The 21,234-nt window shown below is 41.5% G+C and overlaps 1 protein-coding gene across 1 annotated transcript in view; it reads left to right on the forward strand.

Moving 5' to 3' along the window:
• The first annotated feature begins 7,377 nt into the window (after positions 1 to 7,377).
• Positions 7,378 to 21,234, forward strand: part of LOC117534046 (xenotropic and polytropic retrovirus receptor 1 homolog) — a 40,707-nt gene continuing 26,850 nt past the window's right edge. The window contains exons 1-8 of the mRNA XM_034198073.1: positions 7,378 to 7,387; positions 7,472 to 7,573; positions 11,596 to 11,816; positions 12,654 to 12,803; positions 13,197 to 13,280; positions 14,614 to 14,695; positions 15,992 to 16,179; positions 17,756 to 17,935. Coding sequence (XP_034053964.1) covers positions 7,378 to 7,387; positions 7,472 to 7,573; positions 11,596 to 11,816; positions 12,654 to 12,803; positions 13,197 to 13,280; positions 14,614 to 14,695; positions 15,992 to 16,179; positions 17,756 to 17,935 — 1,017 coding nt within the window. The remainder of the gene's footprint in view (positions 7,388 to 7,471; positions 7,574 to 11,595; positions 11,817 to 12,653; positions 12,804 to 13,196; positions 13,281 to 14,613; positions 14,696 to 15,991; positions 16,180 to 17,755; positions 17,936 to 21,234) is intronic.

Here is a 21,234-nt window from a genome sequence, read left to right on the forward strand (position 1 = left end):
TCACTAAAAGCCTTGTCTCTACATTACAATAAAATATAAAAAATAATTAATTAATTTGAATACAAATTCAAGTTAGTAGCTATTAAAGGCATACGAAGACAGAAATGTATAATTCTTTCTATAGAAATGTTTCTTCTGCCCGTAAAGTGTCCAAACCAGGCTTTTCTGGATAAGCGCATGTTTAAAACACAGTCATTGTCCATGCCGGTTTCAGTTGGATTATTTGTCACAGTTGCTCCGATCAGATCGGTCTCCTCCATTTTGTAGATTATTTACGACTTTTGAATCCACATAAACACATCGGCAAAATCCGGCTTACTTTGAGCATGTGTTTTGCGCCGTCTTTTCATTTCTTCATACAGCGGGAATCCAAATGAATTAATCCTGAGTCCAATAACCATCAGAGTCACTCCAATAGTGCTCCTTGATTACGCTTTCATCCTCCTTTCACAACATACTTCACATTCATCCAGTTTGTGACAGTAGTTGTAGCTTTTAGAGACTTTTCAATCAATCAATCAATCAATGTTTATTTATAGCCCAATATCACAAATGTTACATTTGTCTCAGTGGTCTTCAGAGTTTTTACAGAATATCAGTATGACAATACGACACCCTCTGTCCTTAGACCCTCTGTCCTCAGACCCTCTGTCCTTAGACCCTCTATCCTTAGACCCTCTGTCCTTAGACCCTCACATCGTACAAGGAAAAACTTCCAGAGAAAACCCACAGTTTAAAGGGAACATGGGAGAAACCTCAGGAAGAGCAACAGAGGAGGGATCCCTCTCCCAGGACGGACAGACGTGCAATAGATGCCGTGTGTAAATTGAAAAGATAATACATTTTACAGCATATAGACCGAATGTTAGGAAATGCATTTGTCTGTAAGAAGAAGATGAATCCACGAGATGTCAGCAATCTTGTGGGAGCCATCAGGGAAGTAGTAGTAGACTTTTAAACTTTAATTACCGCTGTTTGCCCCCCCCCCCTTGTGTGTGTGTGTGTGTGTGTGTGTGTGTGTGTGTGTGTGTGTGTGTGTGTGTGTGTGTGTGTGTGTGTGTGTGTGCAACTTCCAACAGGAGTCATTTGGGGGGGCTCTTGGGAAAACATTTTGGGAACCCCTGAGATAGAAGATAGACATCAATATGTAATCTACTGAGTTGCAAACATATGCTGGTTTAATTGCATATTAATTGAATATATAGGGTTTCTTTATTTAGAATTCAGGCCCTTTATTTGGTTCATTAATTGAAATTACAAATAAATCACATTTGATCGGCAGCATGTTGTTTTTTTGTTTGATCTGAATTAAAAAACCTGAATAATTCAATTCATGATGATACAAAATGGACAAAACTGGAAAAGTCTCTTGTTTGTTTGTCTTTTCAACTTAATAAATAATTGATCACTTACTAATCAACTTGAAGGTGATAAAACACAACGCATGCCTCCTCACTGCTCGCTGTTACTCAGTTTATCATGGTTGTAATTTACAGTCGTTAAATATTTAACCTAATTAAACCACATATTGATTTTCCTGCAGCCTCATATAAATAAAATCCTATTTATGTCGCCTTGGGCAAGATGCTGATGTTCAGCCCCGGTTTGTCAGGTTTATAAACATCATACTGACAAAATGTCCTCACAGATACAGGTTTATTCAGTTCTCTGAGGGCGAAGAGGGACGGTGTTTAATGTTGACATACAGGTTAAAGACACACACACACACACACACACACACACACACACACACACACACACACACACACACACACAACACACACAGAGGAAAACATAAATCACCTCAAAGCCCTTCAGGGACAAAACCATTTGACTCTACTGAGGTGCTTCATCATCATCTCGTCACACACACACAACTGTGTTTAAGGTCCAGTGTATTTGTCGATGAAGTGAGATTTACTGCTTCCTTCCAGCCTGCACGTTAGGACTGCAGGAGAAATATTAAAGTGGACATTTCATTTAGTTTTTGTGCACATGTGGAGTGCCTTCAACCCACAAACTGAAGTAAGACATCCTGTTTTGTGATCATCAACACTTTGTTTTGTGTGAAACGCTCAATGACCTACATCTCCCGTCTCGCTCCACACACCCAGACGGCCGTCACGTTGGAACATTTCACTTCTTTCTTTCAGAATGAGACGGAAAGTATTAAAAGAGGTGAAAATCACTCCCAGTCTGGGCACGTTGAGAGCTGTGCATACACACAAGGGGAGTTAGTCGGTTCCGTGAGAGCCAGCATGCGGGACCGGGACTCTGGGATCTGTAGTCTTTCTAGTTGCGTATTTTTCATAGTCTTTTATTTCAACAGTTTTACGACAAACTGACTTTTTTGACACGGAAATTATCTTTTAAGATTGACAAACATCATACGTGTAATTCGTGGCACAATTCAAACGGGATCAAAGATAATCTTTCTCTCTCCATTGACTTCAATGCATACTTTTTCAGAAATAAGGTTCCATGGGGCGGAAGTAGAAGAGCGGGACTTCTCCTCTCTATTGACTATTTTGGGGAGGTTCTAAAGAGATAGGCACCAAGTGAGACTCAGACAGAGGGTGAATAGAGGAACATTCAGACAGACAGTATGTGAAAATGAATGTGTTTTTTGAACATGTAAACACGTTGTAGTAGAAAACCGAACTACAAATAGTAGTGCAGTGCCTGTTGGAAATGTTCTTCTGCCTCACGTGTTTCGAAGTAAATCCAAGCACCCATTTACAGTAGCAACGTTACAGTCCATGCATCAACTGTATGGCCCTTCCATCCATCCATCCATCTTCTCCCATTTATCCGTGGTCGGGTCGTGGAGGTAGCAGTTCCAGCAGAGAGCCCCAAACGTTACTTTCCCCTCATCAACCAGCTCTGACTGGGGGGTCCCAAGGCGCTCCCAGGCCAGCGAAGAGATATAATCCCTCCACCTGGTCCTAGGTCTACCCCTTGGTCTCTTCCCAGCTGGACGTGCCTGGAACACCTCCCTAGGGAGGCGCCCAGGTGGCATCCTAACTAGGTGCCCGAACCACCTCAACTGGCTCCTTTCGACGCGAAGGAGGAGCGGTTCAACTCCGAGTCCCTCCCGGATGACTGAATTTCTCACCTTATCCCTAAGGGAGACGCCAGCGGAGAAAACCCATCTCGGCCGCTTGTATCCGCCGTCTCGTTCTTTCGGTCATGACCCATCCTTCATGACCAAAGGTGAGGGTAGGAACGAAAATGACCCGGTAGACAGAGAGCTTTGCCTTCTGGCTCAGCTCCCTTTTCGTCACAACGGTGCGGTAAAGCGACTGCAGTACCGCTCCCGCTGCTCCGATTCTCCGGCCCATCTCACGCTGCATTGTTCCCTCACTCGATATGTATGTGTATGGCCCATAGACTGTATGGTATGGCCCTAATAAAGTTAATTATATGGTCAGAGTTTAATAAACACCTTGGAAGGAAGTGGAAGTTCAGACCAGCAGCTTTTCAGCCGCTCCGTACACCTAGATTTATCTTTTTTGTGTTTTTTATCATGGTGCTGTGGCATTGTGAAAAAGACACAAATGTTTTCAGATGGTTTTATGGTATCTGTTTAGAAAATTTAGAAAATAATAAATGCTACATTTTATGGCTGAACTCATAGATTTAGAAAATGACTTAAAGTGTTTCCATCTTGTCACAGAGTTTGAGTGTCTCCTTTCCCATGGCGTCCCTTTGTGAGCGCTGTTGGACTCTAGAAAGCCTTTTCTCTTATGATCCACCCAGACCTGTGATAATGAGAACTCACACTGTGTCTGAAGGAGAACCGTCAGATTCGCATGAGCACTGACGCCTTAGATTCAATTAAAGACACAGAGAACACCATAAAGCTGCATGCATTCAGACTGTTTTCAATTAAGAAGACGAGGAGTTTTTGATTATGACATGTTGATGCTTATGTTACCTGGATGAAGCTACAGTGAGTGGCAGTCAGGACATATTTTCAGTTTCAGTCAAACAGCTGTGAGGATGAACTCTGACTGGGGGCTTTGTTCTTCACTTCACACACCTCACACACACACACACACACACACACACACACACACACACACACACACACACACACACACACACATGCATGGACATAAAGAGACGTGTGTGTGCTGAAATGTGGAATACACACACACACACACACACACACATGCATGGACATAAAGAGACGTGTGTGTGCTGAAATGTGGAATACACACACACACACACACACACACACACACACACCTCCACTGATGTTCCCAGTGGTGCACAAGGTCAGCAGGGAACAAAGAGACGGGGGGCAAGGCCATTTCATAACCTCTGTTATATCACATCTACACACACTCTGTCAGTAAGCATAACGGAAGGTGTTTCATATCATATATAGAAATGTATTCCTCTGAAACATCTGTGTAAATGCATCCCACTGATAATCTGTAAAACAGTCTTTTTATAAAGACTCTCACTGCCGTAACTCCAGACACAGGTCAGCACTTTAAGTCTGACCTAGGGTGTTCAATTAAACTCTAATTTGAATTACGAGAGCCACATATTTGGCCGTAGCTAGATGGCTAACATTGTAATGCTAATGTAAGCTAGTTAACTAATTAGATAGATAGCTGCCATTGTAATGCTAATGTGAGCTAGTTAACTAATTAGATAGATAGCTAACATTGTAATGCTAATGTCAGCTAGTTAACTAATTACATAGATAGCTAACATTGTAATGCTAATGTGAGCTAGTTAACTAATTAGATTGATAGCTGCCATTGTAATGCTAATGTGAGCTAGTTAACTAATTAGATAGATAGCTAACATTTTAATGCTAATGTAAGCTAGTTAAGTTAACTAGCTTAGATAGCTAACGTTTTGCTAGCTTGTCATATATCATCCTGCAGTCACTAACAGATCATGTATGCTGTAAAACCATCCAATCGCCTCAGTGTAGCTGACAATGATCTTGAATAAAACTCCTCGTTTACTAAGCTGCTGGAAGAACTAACACATAAGCATTTAAACAGGAAGTGGGGAAACAGGCGGGGTGAAGGTGAATAGACAATCATTTCCTGGACATTTAGAATTAAACAAATACTGATATGTAGGGGACATATGTTAAATGCTCCACTGCTCCTCCTCTCTGTTCCCTCAGTGCTCCTTCACACAGTGTTCATTAGAGGGTTAACCTTTTACTTTAAATCACAGCATCAGCCTGCTGCTCGCCTGCAGGTCTGCATGTTGGACCATTATTCATTCTGTCATCACACACACTCACTGACCAGACATTCAGCTGATTGGTCTACAATTCAAGCAGAAATACCTCTTTCTAAAGTCGAGGCAACCCACGCCTTTTTCAGCCTCTCTGCTGACAAAAATCTGGAATAAATAACGGCTATTTTTCTTTTTTGTTGCACGGTAGACAATGATTTGAAAGGAACACCTTATAAATTGGAGACGAGGAGATACTGTGACACTGAATTAAAACAAGTTGTATTCATTTTCTCAACGTATGTGCATCCTTCCAGGTAATGGTTAGGAACACTTAGGAAATAGAACGTTTAGTGTGCGTGTTTAGATTCCTTTGCTTTTACTGACAACATGCTGACTTTATCTGACTGACTGAGCTTTATCGTCCTCCTATATAATCAGTACTTTTCTTCTTCTCTTGCGCTGTATTTAAGTGGCTTTGAGCTCCTATACAGGATAAACGTCTTTCTGAATGGTTGCTCTCCTTTCTCGTACAATAATCGTTGTACTGCGAGGTCACTGCTGATGCCAAGTGGATGTTTGCTCTTCTCTACAGACTTCTCCCATAATGTCGTCCTATTTCCCATTTGCATTCTCCATAATGATCCTGTTTGGATGTTTAACGGGCACTTCTTAGATACCTTATCTAACAATGAGTGAAGGGTGTTTTGTCTCGTGCTGCAGGATCTTTATGTTCCTTTATGATTTGTCCTTCTACAGAACACCTCACCGTGTTTCTCCTGCGCAGTTTAATTAACTCATAATTGATTATCTTCACAGCTGGTGGAGGCGGTTTCTCATTTGTGTTTCTTGTAAAGCTGTTGGACTTTAAAGTTTCTCTCACCTTTTCATCACAGCGCTTACACACACTGCTGCAGATGTGTGTGTGTGTGTGTGTGTGTGTGTGTGTGTGTGTGTGTGTGTGTGTGTGTGTGTGTGTGTGTGTGTGTGTGTGTGTGTGTGTGTGTGTGTGTGTGTGTGTGTGTGTGTGTGTGTGTGTGTGTGTGTGTGTGAACAGTGATATTGACAAGCTGCTGCCTGCGGCGTCGCTTTCTTATTACCGTGTTGAATAGAAACACCTCTGCATCCAGTCAGGCCTCACTTTATTTAATCGCCACTGCTTCTGTATCACTACTGGATCCCCTTTACCCTGCACACACACTGCTCTCTTTATTCTGAGGTCTTTATTCGACATGTAGACACGGGTCTGAGTGATGAGAAGGTCAGCTGATCATAGAAACAACATGTGAGGCACCCTGTAGAGCCGGGGAATATATGGATGTTATATTTTAATGATATGAGATATGGTGATAATGTGAAATAAGTGTAGTCAATTCCTCGATTCACCGGCTGCATTACAGTAAAGTGCTAAAGTAATGTTCTAGCTGTTGTGTTACTTATTATGTCCTGCAAAAAGACGTGCAGGGTTTGGAGCACATGTGTCAAACTCGAGGCCCGGGGGCCAAATCCGGTCCTTGGTGGATTTAATTTCGGCCCGCAGGATAATTTCTAATTCCTATAAGATCTGGCCCTTCGGTATATTGCACGCGCACCTTCACTCCATCCTGAGGGTCTCCTCCGCTCAGAGCCTGAGCCCAAACATTGATGACCTTGCCCCCAAGATGAGATGCCAAGTATCTGAGCTAGCATCACAGAGCAGCAACCTGAGTTCAATGGATGCTTCCTTCTGCACTTTCTCTCACGACAACAGGGCATGTTTGGTTTTCTCTCTGAGGGGAATAGTTTTGTTGAAGCTGTTGTTGGCCTGTGGAGAAATGTACTCATAAGAAATGACTCTGGAAAAGCTGCAGATAGAGCCATAAGAAATGAATGCAGCTGATTATTTAATGTTGTTTTTATAGGCAATAATTGAAGCTTTGTTAGTTCCAGGTTTAAAATGTGCAATAAGTTCATTTCAATAAGTTCTGCAATAAACATTGAACCAGTCCCTCCACTAGTACCCATTTTTTAATGTTGGCCCACTGTGTATTTGAGTTTGACCCCCTGGTTTAGAGAGACTGAAGCCAGACGGACAGGAAGCTGTTGTTGCATGGTGTTGATGTCTCTGTTCAGATAAACGTTTAAAAGTCTGACTCCTAGGACTTAAAGGTCCCCCTAGTTTACACGATGTATAAAAGTACAGCATTGCTATAATGTGTACATGCGTGTGCCTTTCATCATGCAGCTCGTTAATGTTTCTGTCTCTGTTGTTGTTCTCCAGTCACAGATGAAGACGCGGTGAAGAGATACTACGCTAAGTTTGAGGAGCGTTTCTTCCAGACCTGCGAGAAGGAGCTGCTGAAAATCAACACCTTCTACTCGGGTACTTATTACTTTATTTATAACCTATCGTTGAGTCTGTGAAATCAAGGATGAAGGGTTTCAGATGTTCGTATTCAATTCCCTTTTTTGTATATTTATGTCTCCTATACTCGTCATTTTTTAGATTCTATAATAGCTTTTATAATATTTCACACCTTACGTTTTATTTTATTCTTTCTACGGTGCATTATTTTACTCCAGAAGTGAAAAATTATATATAATTAGATTATGATTTTTGTGAAATCGTGAAAGTGTTGTAATTGGGATCGTAGTTAAATAGACTATTGAATTAACTATGTATGTTACGGTGTGTGAAGCAGGCAGGACCCAAATGCAGATATAAACTGAAAAACTCCTTTATTTCAAGGCTAGGTGCTAAACAAAGACAAAACAGAACACTCACCGAAGAACTAGTCATGACACAAGACGAACCGACAAAGACAGACAGAAAAACCAGAACTTAAATACACACAAGACTAATCACAGAAACAAGACCCAGGTGAGGAGGGAGGAGAACACACAGAGACACCAGGTGAACACAATCGGGTAAACAGACACACCAGGGAAACTAACGACAGGGAACCACAGACAGATTTAAACAAGACACAACGCAGACAGAAAACCAAAGACAGGAAGTGAAGACCTTTCAAAATAAAACATGAAACAAGACAAGACAAAATACAATACAGACAGATCGTGACAATCTCATTAAAACCTGTACAAATTCCAAACTATCATTTAATATAAACAAAAAAAGCTCCTCTTGCAAATAAGCTTTCCAGAATCACCTTAAATAACTTTAACATTGTATAAAACATCAACATTTTACATATGGTGTAACATAATATATTGATATAAAGACTGTTACCTAAGCTACTACTATTTGAGATGTTATAGTTGATGCATGTTTTATTTACTTAACCTTTTTATTTCAATATTTGATTTTGTTTTGCAATAACCCTCCTTCTGCATCCTAAGTCTTATTTAATTACCTTATTATTGCCTCAACGTTCAACATGTGGCGGGTAATCATATTTTAAATGTTAATATACATAAGCATCAGCTATCAGGTTTATAAATATATATTTCAGAGTTGTGATTTACTCTCTCCATGTTGTGTCTGGTGTTGGTGTGATTGAAGTCGCCAGAGGTTGTCGTGTTGAGGCGAGGTGTGTGTGTGTGTGTGTGTGTGTGTGTGTGTGTGTGTGTGTGTGTGTGTGTGTGTGTGTGTGTGTGTGTGTGTGTGTGTGTGTGTGTGTGTGTGTGTGTGTGTGTGTGTGTGTGTGTGTGTGTGTGTGTAACCTGAGATGGAAGCCATAAAACATGTCGTTGCTCTGCTTCCAGAAGGGCAGTATCACAGTAAACAGTATTTGTTCTACTGTACTGTATTAAATGTACATTCTCATTATACTGTATACGTGTATATTCCATTATAGCTGGGATTTACTTGCACCATTATGTCTCTTGCACTCTTATTTTTCATTGTACGTCTTAAGTACAGTTTGCTGCATGGAGCAGGATAAGATAAGATAATAAATACTTTATTGATCTCAATTTGGGAAATGTTTGCGTTGCAGCAGCATAAAAACACAAGGCATTGAACATTAGAGAAATTAAAAGACTAGAAATAAACATTCCAAAATGTAAACATCTCAAATAGAAATAAAATAGCATTAAAAAAGTAGAAAATATACATGTTAAAATAAAAGCGTCTGGGACTTTAGATTAATTGCCATAAATGATGCTGTCGTTTCTGCAGCTGGGCATATGACAACAAAGCCTTTAAATCGTTTGTGTGTGTGTGAAGACGTCCTCTACAGGCTGTCAGAGGAACTGCAGGTCAGCTGAGGTCCAAGGTGAACTGGACAGATTGTCCCAGCTCTTCATGATGGGACATCATAACCATAGAGTGCATTTAAAGAGCCGTAACGGGCAGATGCATGTCAGTGAATAAACCAGATGGAAATCAGCACAGATCTTGTTAGCGGGGGGGTTTATTTACTGAAACGCTGAAGGTTTGACCCTTAAGTTTTATACATATTTTCATTATTAAGAAACTCCAGAAGCGTCCTGCTGCAGAGGACATGACATCATTCCTTTGCCTTGTATAAATCTGTTTGTGGGTACGTCATACACTATAATGTACGACGCCCGTTAATCAATGATATGACTAATCAGTACATGTTGGTGTTAGTCGGCTTACATTCATCATTCATTAATATATCACAAATGAGTGAAAATCGTCCTTCCCTGTTTCTCGAAGTCCAAAGCTCAAACATTCTCACTTTAATATGATGTTAAATAGAAAAAGACAGAACTTAATCTACATATAATAAATAGATGCTAACAAATACACATTGTCTGACATCTGATGAATCAGTGCTCAACCTATCACTCTTGAGTTGTGAGCCTTTAGATTTTTTACATTCGAAAGTAAATATTATATGTCAGTGTCTGCGCATATGAATAAAAACAGATACGAATAGATGTTATTGTATGTTGATCTCAGCGCTGCGTGTTGAATCTGTGGTCAGCAGATCCTCATCAGTGTGTGAGCGCTGTGTTGTTCATGAAAACATCTCCTGCTCTCAGCATCGTGTTTACCCTCCACACACACTCTTTATCTGATGCCACTCACCGTGTGTGTGTGTGTGTGTGTGTGTGTGTGTGTGTGTGTGTGTGTGTGTGTGTGTGTGTGTGTGTGTGTGTGTGTGTGTGTGTGTGTGTGTGTGTGTGTGTGGCAGATAGATGGTGTGCTGACTGTACATCAGGCTCTCTGCTCTGAAAGGGGTCTCTGACCTCTGAAAGCTGTGCTGCGCTCAAATCCTGCAGACCTCCTTCTTCATGAGTTAAAGAAAACCAGGGGTCTTCAACAGGGGGCCGAAGAGTTACTGCATGTTTCAAAAGTGTATTTTCACTCAGAAATCAAAAGGCGTCTAAGAAAACACGTCCAAATCCAACATTTAAGGGACGTTAAATCAGCTTATAAGTGAAAAGAAAAGCTAGCTTGTGCTAAATCACCTGCTGCACTTATCTATATTGAAAAACTGGTTAGCGACACCCACCTAATTCTATTTAAAGACCTTAGCATTATAAGCATCCTAAAACAGCATGAAATAGGTCTCTAACCCAATTTGAACCAACACTTCACGGGTTAGACCAGATTATTGTTTGATTATGTTTTAAAAGAATATTTTTATTCAAAATTTGAAAAAAAACAATGAGTTTGAGTGGTTTTTTTGGGAAAGGTTGTCGCTATTTGTCTCTCTTTCACTTACAAGCCCTTTGCATGAAAACGATGAAGACCCTTTGACCCTTTGGTCAAATAGGCACAAGAAAATAAATGTTTGCAGACTGCCATTGAATATCTTCCTAAAAGCTAAAGGAAGAACAGAGTGAAAGCTGACCCCCCACACCTGTCCCTTTATGGTCCATTAGCCTCACACACACACACACACACACACACACACACACACACACACACACACACACACACACACACACACACACACACACACACACACACACACACACACACACACACACACACACACATACACACACACACACACACACACACACACACACACACACACACGAAGAGTCACCTCGTCTTCAGATTTAATCTACAGCTCAGGACTTTCTCACGCCTCCAGCTGCTCACATGTGTTCATCCGAGGATCACTGTCACTAACATGTAGAGAAAACCGTGTATGTGTGTGTGTGTGTGTGTGTGTGTGTGTGTGTGTGCGTGTGTGTGTGTGTGTGTGTGTGTTTTTAATGACATTTACTGGTTACTTACTGCCCTCTCTTTTCCTCTCTTCTGAGTATATTAAAATGTCTCTGACCCAGGTAATGATTCCTCTCCCTCAACATGTGCACGTCAGCCCTTCCTGAGAGTCTCCACGCTTCATTTCCTGGAACAGACAGCCGGGCAGACTGATCTCCATAAAGTCTACTATCGCTTAAATCTTCTTGTCTAAAACCTCTTTTGAATCATGTTCTCGTGCTCCCTCCCTGCAGAGAAGCTAGCCGAGGCTCAGCGTCGCTCGGCCACGCTGCAGAATGAGCTGCAGTCGTCTCTGGACGCTCAGCGCGAGAGCAACGCTCCGCCCGGCCTGCGGAGACGTAAGACCATGTTCCACCTGTCCCAGGAGGAGCGCTGCAAACACCACAACATCAAGGACCTGAAGCTGGCATTCAGCGAGTTCTACCTCAGCCTCATCCTGCTGCAGAACTACCAGGTACCAGGACAATACAACCTCCTTTGGAACAAATGCTGACATTCCCAGATACATACATGTGGGTTTTAGTGGTTTAAAGGGGTCCTATTCTGGGCCATATCTGTATGTAGTGTCTCTACTTTAAAGAGTCCTCTCCTGCTGATGTTCAGGTGTATATCAGTATGTAGTGTCTCTACTTTAAAGAGTCCTCTCCTGCTGATGTTCAGGTGTATATCAGTATGTAGTGTCTCTACTTTAAAGAGTCCTCTCCTGCTGGTGTTCAGGTGTATATCAGTATTTAGTGTCTCTACTTTAAAGAGTCCTCTCCTGCTGATGTTCAGGTGTATATCAGTATGTAGTGTCTCTACTTTAAAGAGTCCTCTCCTGCTGGTGTTCAGGTGTATATCAGTATGTAGTGTCTCTACTTTAAAGAGTCCTCTCCTGCTGATGTTCAGGTGTATATCAGCATGTAGTGTCTCTACTTTAAAGAGTCCTCTCCTGCTGATGTTCAGGTGTATATCAGTATGTAGTGTCTCTACTTTAAAGAGTCCTCTCCTGCTGATGTTCAGGTGTATATCAGTATGTAGTGTCTCTACTTTAAAGAGTCCTCTCCTGCTGATGTTCAGGTGTATATCAGTATGTAGTGTCTCTACTTTAAAGAGTCCTCAATCCGGAGGGAACAAAGAGATTTTACTTGCACTAAAACCTATAAAACACACTACAGGAAACCGAAAATCCCTAAAAAGCAGAACAGGGCTTCTTTTAGTAAGTGTATTGTTCCCCCCTGGTCTGAAATGAAATAAACCCTCCTATCTCTGAGTGAGTTTCTAACCGTTGTTTCCTCGTTGTCGTCCACAGAACCTGAACTTCACGGGTTTCCGTAAGATCCTGAAGAAGCACGATAAGATCCTGGACACCCCCCGCGGGGCCGACTGGCGCGTGGCTCATGTGGAGGTGGCTCCTTTCTACACCTGCAAGAAGATCACTCATCTCATCTCAGAGACAGAGGTGCACACACACACACACACACACACACACACACACACACACACACACACACACACACACACACACATACACACACACACACACACACACACATACTTGCTGCAAGGTTTGCTCTGAATAGTGATCTGTCTAAATCTGTGCTTATCAAAAATAGTATATATTACACATGTACAGTATGTGAAGTATATATTATTTGGATTTGAGTCTGTATATAACATCATATCGATCCTAGCATTTAAGTGCAAGATAAGGGAGGGCAAAGAGGTCAAACGGGATGGCCTGGTGCAGCCCTACACACACACACACACACACACACACACACACACACACACACACACACACACACTATTAAACACAGATAAACTCATGATATGTTGTTGTGTGTGTTTGCAGACTATCGTGACCACAGAGCTGGAGGGAGGAGACCGTCAGAAGGCCATGAAGAGGCTCAGAGTTCCTCCTCTGGGGGCGGCTCAGGTCAGTTCAGCTGATACACAACAGGAAGTACTATCCGCCATCTTTCTGTGTGTCATTTGGTTCATTTACAAGTAGATGAGAGTAACACATGCGTCACTTCCTGGAGAAATTACTGCCCCCGCCAACTTTTGGGTGAAAACACACTACAGATTCAGAAGTTTTCAGCAATCACATAAAAAATTAAGAATACCGCGCTTTTTTGTATCTACAAGAATCCCAATTGTGATGGTCAGACATACAAACTGTTAAAAAATGTCACTAGAGATCCATCATCTGTGTTGATTTATAGTTGAATTTGAATCAATAGGGAACACCTATGTCACTTCCTGGCGAATTTACGGCCCGCCAACTTTTCGGGGGACAATACTGCATCAGAGCGAAGCAGGAAATAATAGTGTCTTCATGTCTTAAAGCTGCTGAGTCATATATTTCACCTCAAACAACAAATAAATCCCGAGTTACGGTTTATTTGCTTCCTCTACAGAAAAAAGGACAGTAAAAGAAACTCAGAAATCTCAGTGTCAGTCTGCTGCTTGCCACTCGTCATCATTTCCCTATTTATTTAAATTAAACAAAGAATCGACGCAGATCAGTGATCTCCAGGGACATTTTCGAATAGTTTGTCTGTCTGACCATCATCATTTTCTTAATTTTTGTATGTGATGGTTGAAAACTTCAGAATCTGTATTTACCGCCATTCAAATGACAGCGAATGTTTTTCCCCCAAAAGTGTGTTACTCTCATCTATTAAGTAACTGAAGCAATAGACCATCATAGTTACTCTCATCATAACATTATTAGTCTCCATCTGTTACTGGATAGTTATAAAAGACCTCAGTATGCTCTCCATGTCTTTGAATATCCCACCGTTGCAATCTGCGTCTCACTGTATCGTTGTTTTTAAGACGCTGCTGGTGAGTAAAGGTTGAGAACAGAAGGTGAGAGGTTTGTTTTGAGAGGGATGGAAAGAAGGAGAAACCATAAGAGGCTTTCATTGATTTTATAAGTGCCTTCTTAATGTTGAACAGGATATCTTTCAGAAGCTAGTGGCACTTTACCTCCATATGTAATATCTACTGTTATTAATGCATTAATTACTGTCAGCTTTGAAATATATGTGCTTTGTGACTATTGATCTCTACGTCCACCCTGCAGGCGTGTGCATGATATACATATAATCAAGCAGATAAAAGGAGCTCTATATGGATATATGTTTGATGAAGAGTTGTAGTTGCATAATAATGTATTAATATGTCAAATACAATACATTATGTGTTATTATTTGATGTCTTTTCCATTATTAATGTATGTGTTTCCTCTCTTCCTGCTGCAGCCCACTCTGGCCTGGACCACCTTTCGTGTTGGACTCTACTGCGGCTTCTTCATCATCCTCGCCATCGCCTTCATTCTCTCTGGTGAGCAAAAATCTCGTTGATATTCATTAACTTTTCAAATGTTAGATTTTTTAAAAGCAGGAAATCCTGTTCTGCCGTGACGTATTTTTTTAGGCCGACCCTGAAGACAGCATGACCCTCTATAAAAGACAATGGGATTTCTCCATGTGATTTTGGATTATTGCAGAAAATAATATCTGTGGCAAACAAACGTTTATGATGCTTACACGTTTAGTTCAGCAGGATACTCTCCACATATTAACACCACTTTATAATTTTTGAAGTAAAAAGCTAACGTTAGGCTATAAAGGAACTACAGCACGATCACATGACTTCACATCACCACCGCTAAGCTAAAGGTGGCTAATGTTGGGCTATAAAGGAACTACAGCACGGTCACATGACTTCACGTCACCACCGCTAAGCTAAAGGTGGCTAATGTTGGGCTATAAAGGAACTACAGCACGGTCACATGACTTCACGTCACCACCGCTAAGCTAAAGGTGGCTAATGTTGGGCTATAAAGGAACTACAGCACGGTCACATGACTTCACGTCACCACCGCTAAGCTAAAGGAGGCTAATGTTGGGCTATAAAGGAACTACAGCACGGTCACATGACTTCACGTCACCACCGCTAAGCTAAAGGCGGCTAATGTTGGGCTATAAAGGAACTACAGCACGGTCACATGACTTCACGTCACCACCGCTAAGCTAAAGGTGGCTAATGTTGGGCTATAAAGGAACTACAGCACGGTCACATGACTTCACGTCACCACCGCTAAGCTAAAGGCGGCTAATGTTGGGCTATAAAGGAACTACATCACGGTCACATGACTTCACGTCACCACCGCTAAGCTAAAGGTGGCTAATGTTGGGCTATAAAGGAGCTACAACGAGGTCACATGACTTCACGTCACCACCGCTAAGCTAAAGGTGGCTAATGTTGGGCTATACAGGAACTACAGCACGGTCACATAACTTCACGTCACTACCGCTAAGCTAAAGGTGGCTAATGTTGGGCTATAAAGGAACTACAGCACGGTCACATGACTTCACGTCACCACTGCTAAGCTAAAGGTGGCTAATGTTGGGCATGACTTTGTTTAGTCGTCTCATTTAGACTCTTGTTAGCAACCAACGTTTTTTAATTCACCAGTGGGGTATTTACTGACGTATTTCAAGTTGTAGAATAAAAATCTCTTCAGCTTGTGTTAACCACACACCTTATTTCAGGATAGAACAGGAAGTGATGAAATGCTGACTCTTTTCAGGGTTTGAGATATATCAAATGAAAGCATCCTCTGTGTTTTTTCAGGTGCTGTGTTCGTACGCTTTGAGAACATTTGGCCTCTGGTGCGTATCTACCGCGGCGGCTTCCTGTTGATCCAGTTCCTCTTCCTGTTGGGCATCAACACTTACGGATGGCGGCAGGCCGGAGTCAACCACGTGCTCATCTTCGAGATCAACCCCCGAAACAACCTCTCACACCAGCACCTGTTCGAGGTCAGGACTGGAACGTTTTTTACTCTGAAATAAAGTAAAAGATTGAATCACAAAGATACATTTTCTCACATTCCGTATCGACTAGATCAGTGGTTTCCAACCTGGGGGGCGCCAGGCCTCAGATGATTTGAGGCCTAATATCATATTTAGACTTTTTATTTTTATTTATAATTTTTTTTTTACATATAATTGTTACACAATACATGATTGTCGCTAAAAGCCTTGTCTCTACATTACAATAAAGTATAACAAATAAATTGATTAATTAATTTGAATAAGCATTACAATTAGTATTAAAGGCATAAAAAGACAGACATTTATAATTCTTTCTGTAGAAATGTTTCTTCTGCCCGTAAAGTGTCCAAACCGGGCTTGTCTGGATAAGCGCATGTTTAAAACATAGCCATTGTCCATTCCGGCTTCAGTTGGATTATTTGTCACAGTTGCTCCGATCAGATCGGTCTCCTCCATTTTGTAGATTATTTACGACTTTTGAATCCACAGAAACACATCGGCAAAATCCGGCTTACTTTGAGCCTGTGTTTGAAACAGTTGAATCCCTTTGTGAATTGTTTCCATTTACGCAGTCCTTTCATTTCTTCATACAGCGGGAATCCAAATGAATTAATCCTGAGTCCAATAGCCATCAAAGTCACTCCAATAGTGCTCCTTGATTACGCTTTCATCCTCCTTTAACAAAATACTTCACATTCATCCAGTTTGTGACAGTAGTTGTAGCTTTTAGAGACTTTTAAACTTTAATTACCGCTGTTGCCTTGTCTGTTGCCCCCCTCGCACCCCCTTGTGCGTGTGTGTGGTGGGGGGGGGGGGGGGGGGGGGGGTGCAACTCCCAACAGGAGTCATTTGGGGGGGCTCTCGGGGGAAAAAGTTGGGAACCCCTGGACTAGATGAATTTGTTTATTTTTGTTTATTATATTTGAATTGATTGGTTTATGTACAATGGGGAGGGGCTTGTGAGAAGAGCTAGTCCTCTACTTGTTTAAACAAAATGTTGTGAAACATCTGATTCGCACTCTGTAGTGAAAATAAACCACTTTGTTTTTCTGTTAAAAATGTGTGATCATGCATTTTCTGAAATATGCAGATTTGATTCCATTCAGCTGAACATACCTAATGTCCACAGGGTTTGATTTATACTCTGGAATAACAAATCACAACATGGTTTGCATATAACTATTCAGATTGCCTTGTTAATTGTGATGATAAGCGTCTGTGAGTTATTAGAAAAGCGCTATATAAGTGTCATGTATTATTATTATTATTTGTTTTTTGTCTTTCTATTGTTTTATTATTATTCTTTTGTATTTATTTATGTATTATTTGTACAACTGTACAACACTCTCTTACATTTTGGCTACATGGTCTGTTTTGGTTGTAATTGTGGTTTAAATATTGTATTGTTGTCATTTGAAGTACAATAGTAGAGACTAAGCTGAACACTAGTACCTTTGAACTGTTCAATCTAACCTATCGATGTACCGAATGTATTTTCTATGAGTCTTCAATCAAAAAGTGCTTTCTCCTCCTAATGCCTCTTTGTGTTGTTTCTGTGCAGATTGCGGGTTTCCTGGGAGTGTTGTGGTGCCTCAGCATCCTCTCCTGCCTCTACTCGGACTACACTTACCTCCCCATGCAGATCAACCCGCTCATCCTCTACGGCTTCATGCTGCTCTTCCTCATCAACCCCTTCAAGACCGGATACTACAAGTCTCGCTTCTGGCTCCTCAAGCTGCTGGTCAGTGCAAAACACACGATCATGTATCGCAGCGTAATTCAATTCTATGGCCGTGGTGTTTTTTTTAAAAGGAAGGATTTAATTCAAGCTGAGCCAAACTGTCAGGGTTAATGGATACACAAAGGGAATTGCTGAGTCAGATGTAAACAGGCTTTTTATAGGACTGCCATACCAAAATAAATGCAAACAAGATGAGACAACGTGAGACAACGGATCAGTGTGGGCTGGAGATTTGCATATGGTAATAACACGGAGCACATTTGAATTGCAGCACGGACAAAACAACTCAAACAAAAGTAACCCCACTTTTTAATCAGATGTTTTTACCTTAAAGGTCCCATGTCATATTTCCAACTTTTAAACGCTCAAATAACTGACAGAAAACTTCACCAATTATCATACGACTATACAATATCAAAAGAGTTTATACAGTGTAGAAAAACACGATCAGCATCAATTCTCTTTCTCCATATTCCATAACACAAAACTGTGTGAGGGCGTTTTGCAGAAACTCATTCAAGAGATAAGAAAGTCTACGTAAGAAATATCTAAGATCATTATGTTTTGTGTTTGATTTGTGAAATTTGATGAATCCTTTTATCTATTACGGTGTTCATTGTTAGGGATACGAAGCATTTCAAGATACTCCTAAAACAAAACAAGCATAAAATACAAATGTACACAAAAAAATATAATTTCTTTCACAGAGTTTAATTAGTGTTGGATTCAAATATATTAAAACAGGTCACTAAGGCCCCAGAAAACAATTACTGGAGATATGTGTGTGTGTGTGTGTGTGTGTGTGTGTGTGTGTGTGTGTGTGTGTGTGTGTGTGTGTGTGTGTGTGTGTGTGTGTGTGTGTGTGTGTGTGTGTGTGTGTGTGTGTGTGTGTGTGTGTGTGTTTATATCTTTATCAAACACAATGAATGCATGTAAAATTCAGATATGTATCTCAAGCCTCATGTTTACAAAACCCTCCTGTGTGACTGTTCTTTGTCTAAGCCGAGCTGCACTGTGTGTGTGTGTGTGTGTGTGTGTGTGTGTGTGTGTGTGTGTGTGTGTGTGTGTGTGTGTGTGTGTGTGTGTGTGTGTGTGTGTGTGTGTGTGTGTGTGTGTGTGTGTGTGTGTGTGTGTGTGTGTGTGGAGGGGGTGTAGTGAGACAGAGGGCAGAGGGTTGAGAGATAATAGAAAGCAGCCTCGTCCCAGGGGAGGTGGAGGGTTGTGACTGTGCAATCATTACAGGCACAGATCTATCAGTATGCTGATGCCCTGAGCTCCTCTTCCTCCTCCTCCTCCTCCTCCTCCTCCTCTTCCTCCCCCCTCCTCCTTCCCTTTACAACTCCCCACCGTCCTCAGAATATCGCTCCCTCAGCCCTCCTCCACTCATGCGGCTTCATAATCATACTCAGTTTTTATTGGCTCTCAGTAATCGTAAAAGCCGATAGGGGCTGTTTCTTTTTCAAGGCCGTCGTACACAATCCCTAAAGGACTCGTATCCGGTCCTGCTGATCAATCTGAGAGTAAATACAGGGTTAAATCCCAGATCAAATGGACGTCAAAGGGGGTCTTGAACATGTTCTCTTCAGTTATTTTGATGTTGTGTTATGATCAGATTGTGTAGTATCAGATAGTATAGTATCGTAACGTATCAGATGGTTGCGTATCGCCTCTTCTGGTCTCCTATCATATTGTAACATTTCAGAATATATCGTAATGCATCGTATCATTTCTTATCATTTATCATTTCGTATCATATCGTATTCTATCATATGGTATCGGATCGTATAGTGTAGCTTCATATCGTATCGTGTCAGATCGTATCGTATTGAATCTTATCGTATATATCTATCTGTTCAATACCACATTTTTATTACAATTATTTATTGTTATTGGCTTTCAGAACCTTTAAGCGTTGGTTGTACAGATTCACGGAATATCAAGCATTTGAACACACTTAAAGAAATAAATACCAAAATAGGCACTAAAAATAATTTCTATTGACAAAGTTCAAAGGGTACAGGATATTCAAATCTCATCACTTCTTCACTTCTTCTTCTTTCGTGTAACGTCAGAGGTCCAACTCGCTGTCGTGTAGCCATGCCCGCATCTCTGGTCCTAAGTCGAAGAGGCTGGTGGTCTATATAAAGAGCAGGTGGTTATTATATGTTGGGCAGTCTGTTCAGGGTCACCGCACTCGCATGCAGAACTGTCTGCCAGGCCCCACTTCTTCATTGATGTTTTGAAGCGACCGACCCCAGTTCGTAGGTTTGGTGTGGTCCATTGCCGGCGTGGTAGGTCGTCTCCTCCTATGGCGCCATCTCCTGGGTCCCAGATGTAGCGATGGATACGGGAGGGCCCGGCTAGCTCCCACTCCTGCTTCCAAGCAGCCGCCAACCATGCATCTCTGGAGAGGTCCTCAGAGGTGGAATTGAGAATCTCTTGTGCTGCCTTGTTGAAGGGGGGGCGGGACTTGAGCCTACTTAGAGGCGCTGCTCTCGTTGTCTCATCACTGAGGCCTAGGAAAACAATTAAGGGTTATATGTGTCTCCTATTGCAATTTATGACTTACCTTGTTGTCATATTGTGCCGCTGTCACAATGTAGATATGCCTTTCATTACGACACTTTAGAACAGGGATGGGCAAATGGCGGCCCGCGGGCCGCATGCGGCCCCCACCTCCTCTTTTTGCGGCCCTCAGATTAATTTATGAACAACGTAATTCATTTTAAAAATATATATTTAAAAAAATATATATATTTTGAATTTGTTTTACTTGTAGTACTGATACCGTCCACTAGACTCCTAGTTACGTCGCGAGCTGCGTACATGATTTCAAATACCGCAAAATAATCTGTGACGCATTTGTGTGTATTGTGTTTGTTTCCCGGGGCAACCCTCACAAGAAACACCGGCTGTTGTTATGCCTGCTGTGACGTTGAGTTGCCGCTTGTAATTATGCTTAAAGCTTAACAAGCTTTACAAGCTTAAAAGTAGTTTTTATCATCTGAATTTGGCGAAACAAGTTTAATATTCTTAAAACCAAGACTTTGTTTATTTGAAATCAGATGAAAACAAACTGTCACGGACCCTGCCGTGTTATCTATTATTACTACGCTTTTCATTCATAATTTCAGCGGGAGGGGGGGGGGGGGGGGCGCTGAGGAACAGCAGAGTGCGGGCGTGTTGACATTCCCCTTATTGTGGAACAAGGGGAATGCAGAGACTGGCTACAAGTGTTTTAGGTTCAAGTTAGTGACTAATGTCTGGGTTAGTGTTCATGACTTCATCTTTATGTCATC

Source organism: Gymnodraco acuticeps, unplaced genomic scaffold, assembly GCF_902827175.1.
Source record: "Gymnodraco acuticeps unplaced genomic scaffold, fGymAcu1.1, whole genome shotgun sequence".
Lineage (NCBI taxonomy): Eukaryota > Metazoa > Chordata > Actinopteri > Perciformes > Bathydraconidae > Gymnodraco > Gymnodraco acuticeps.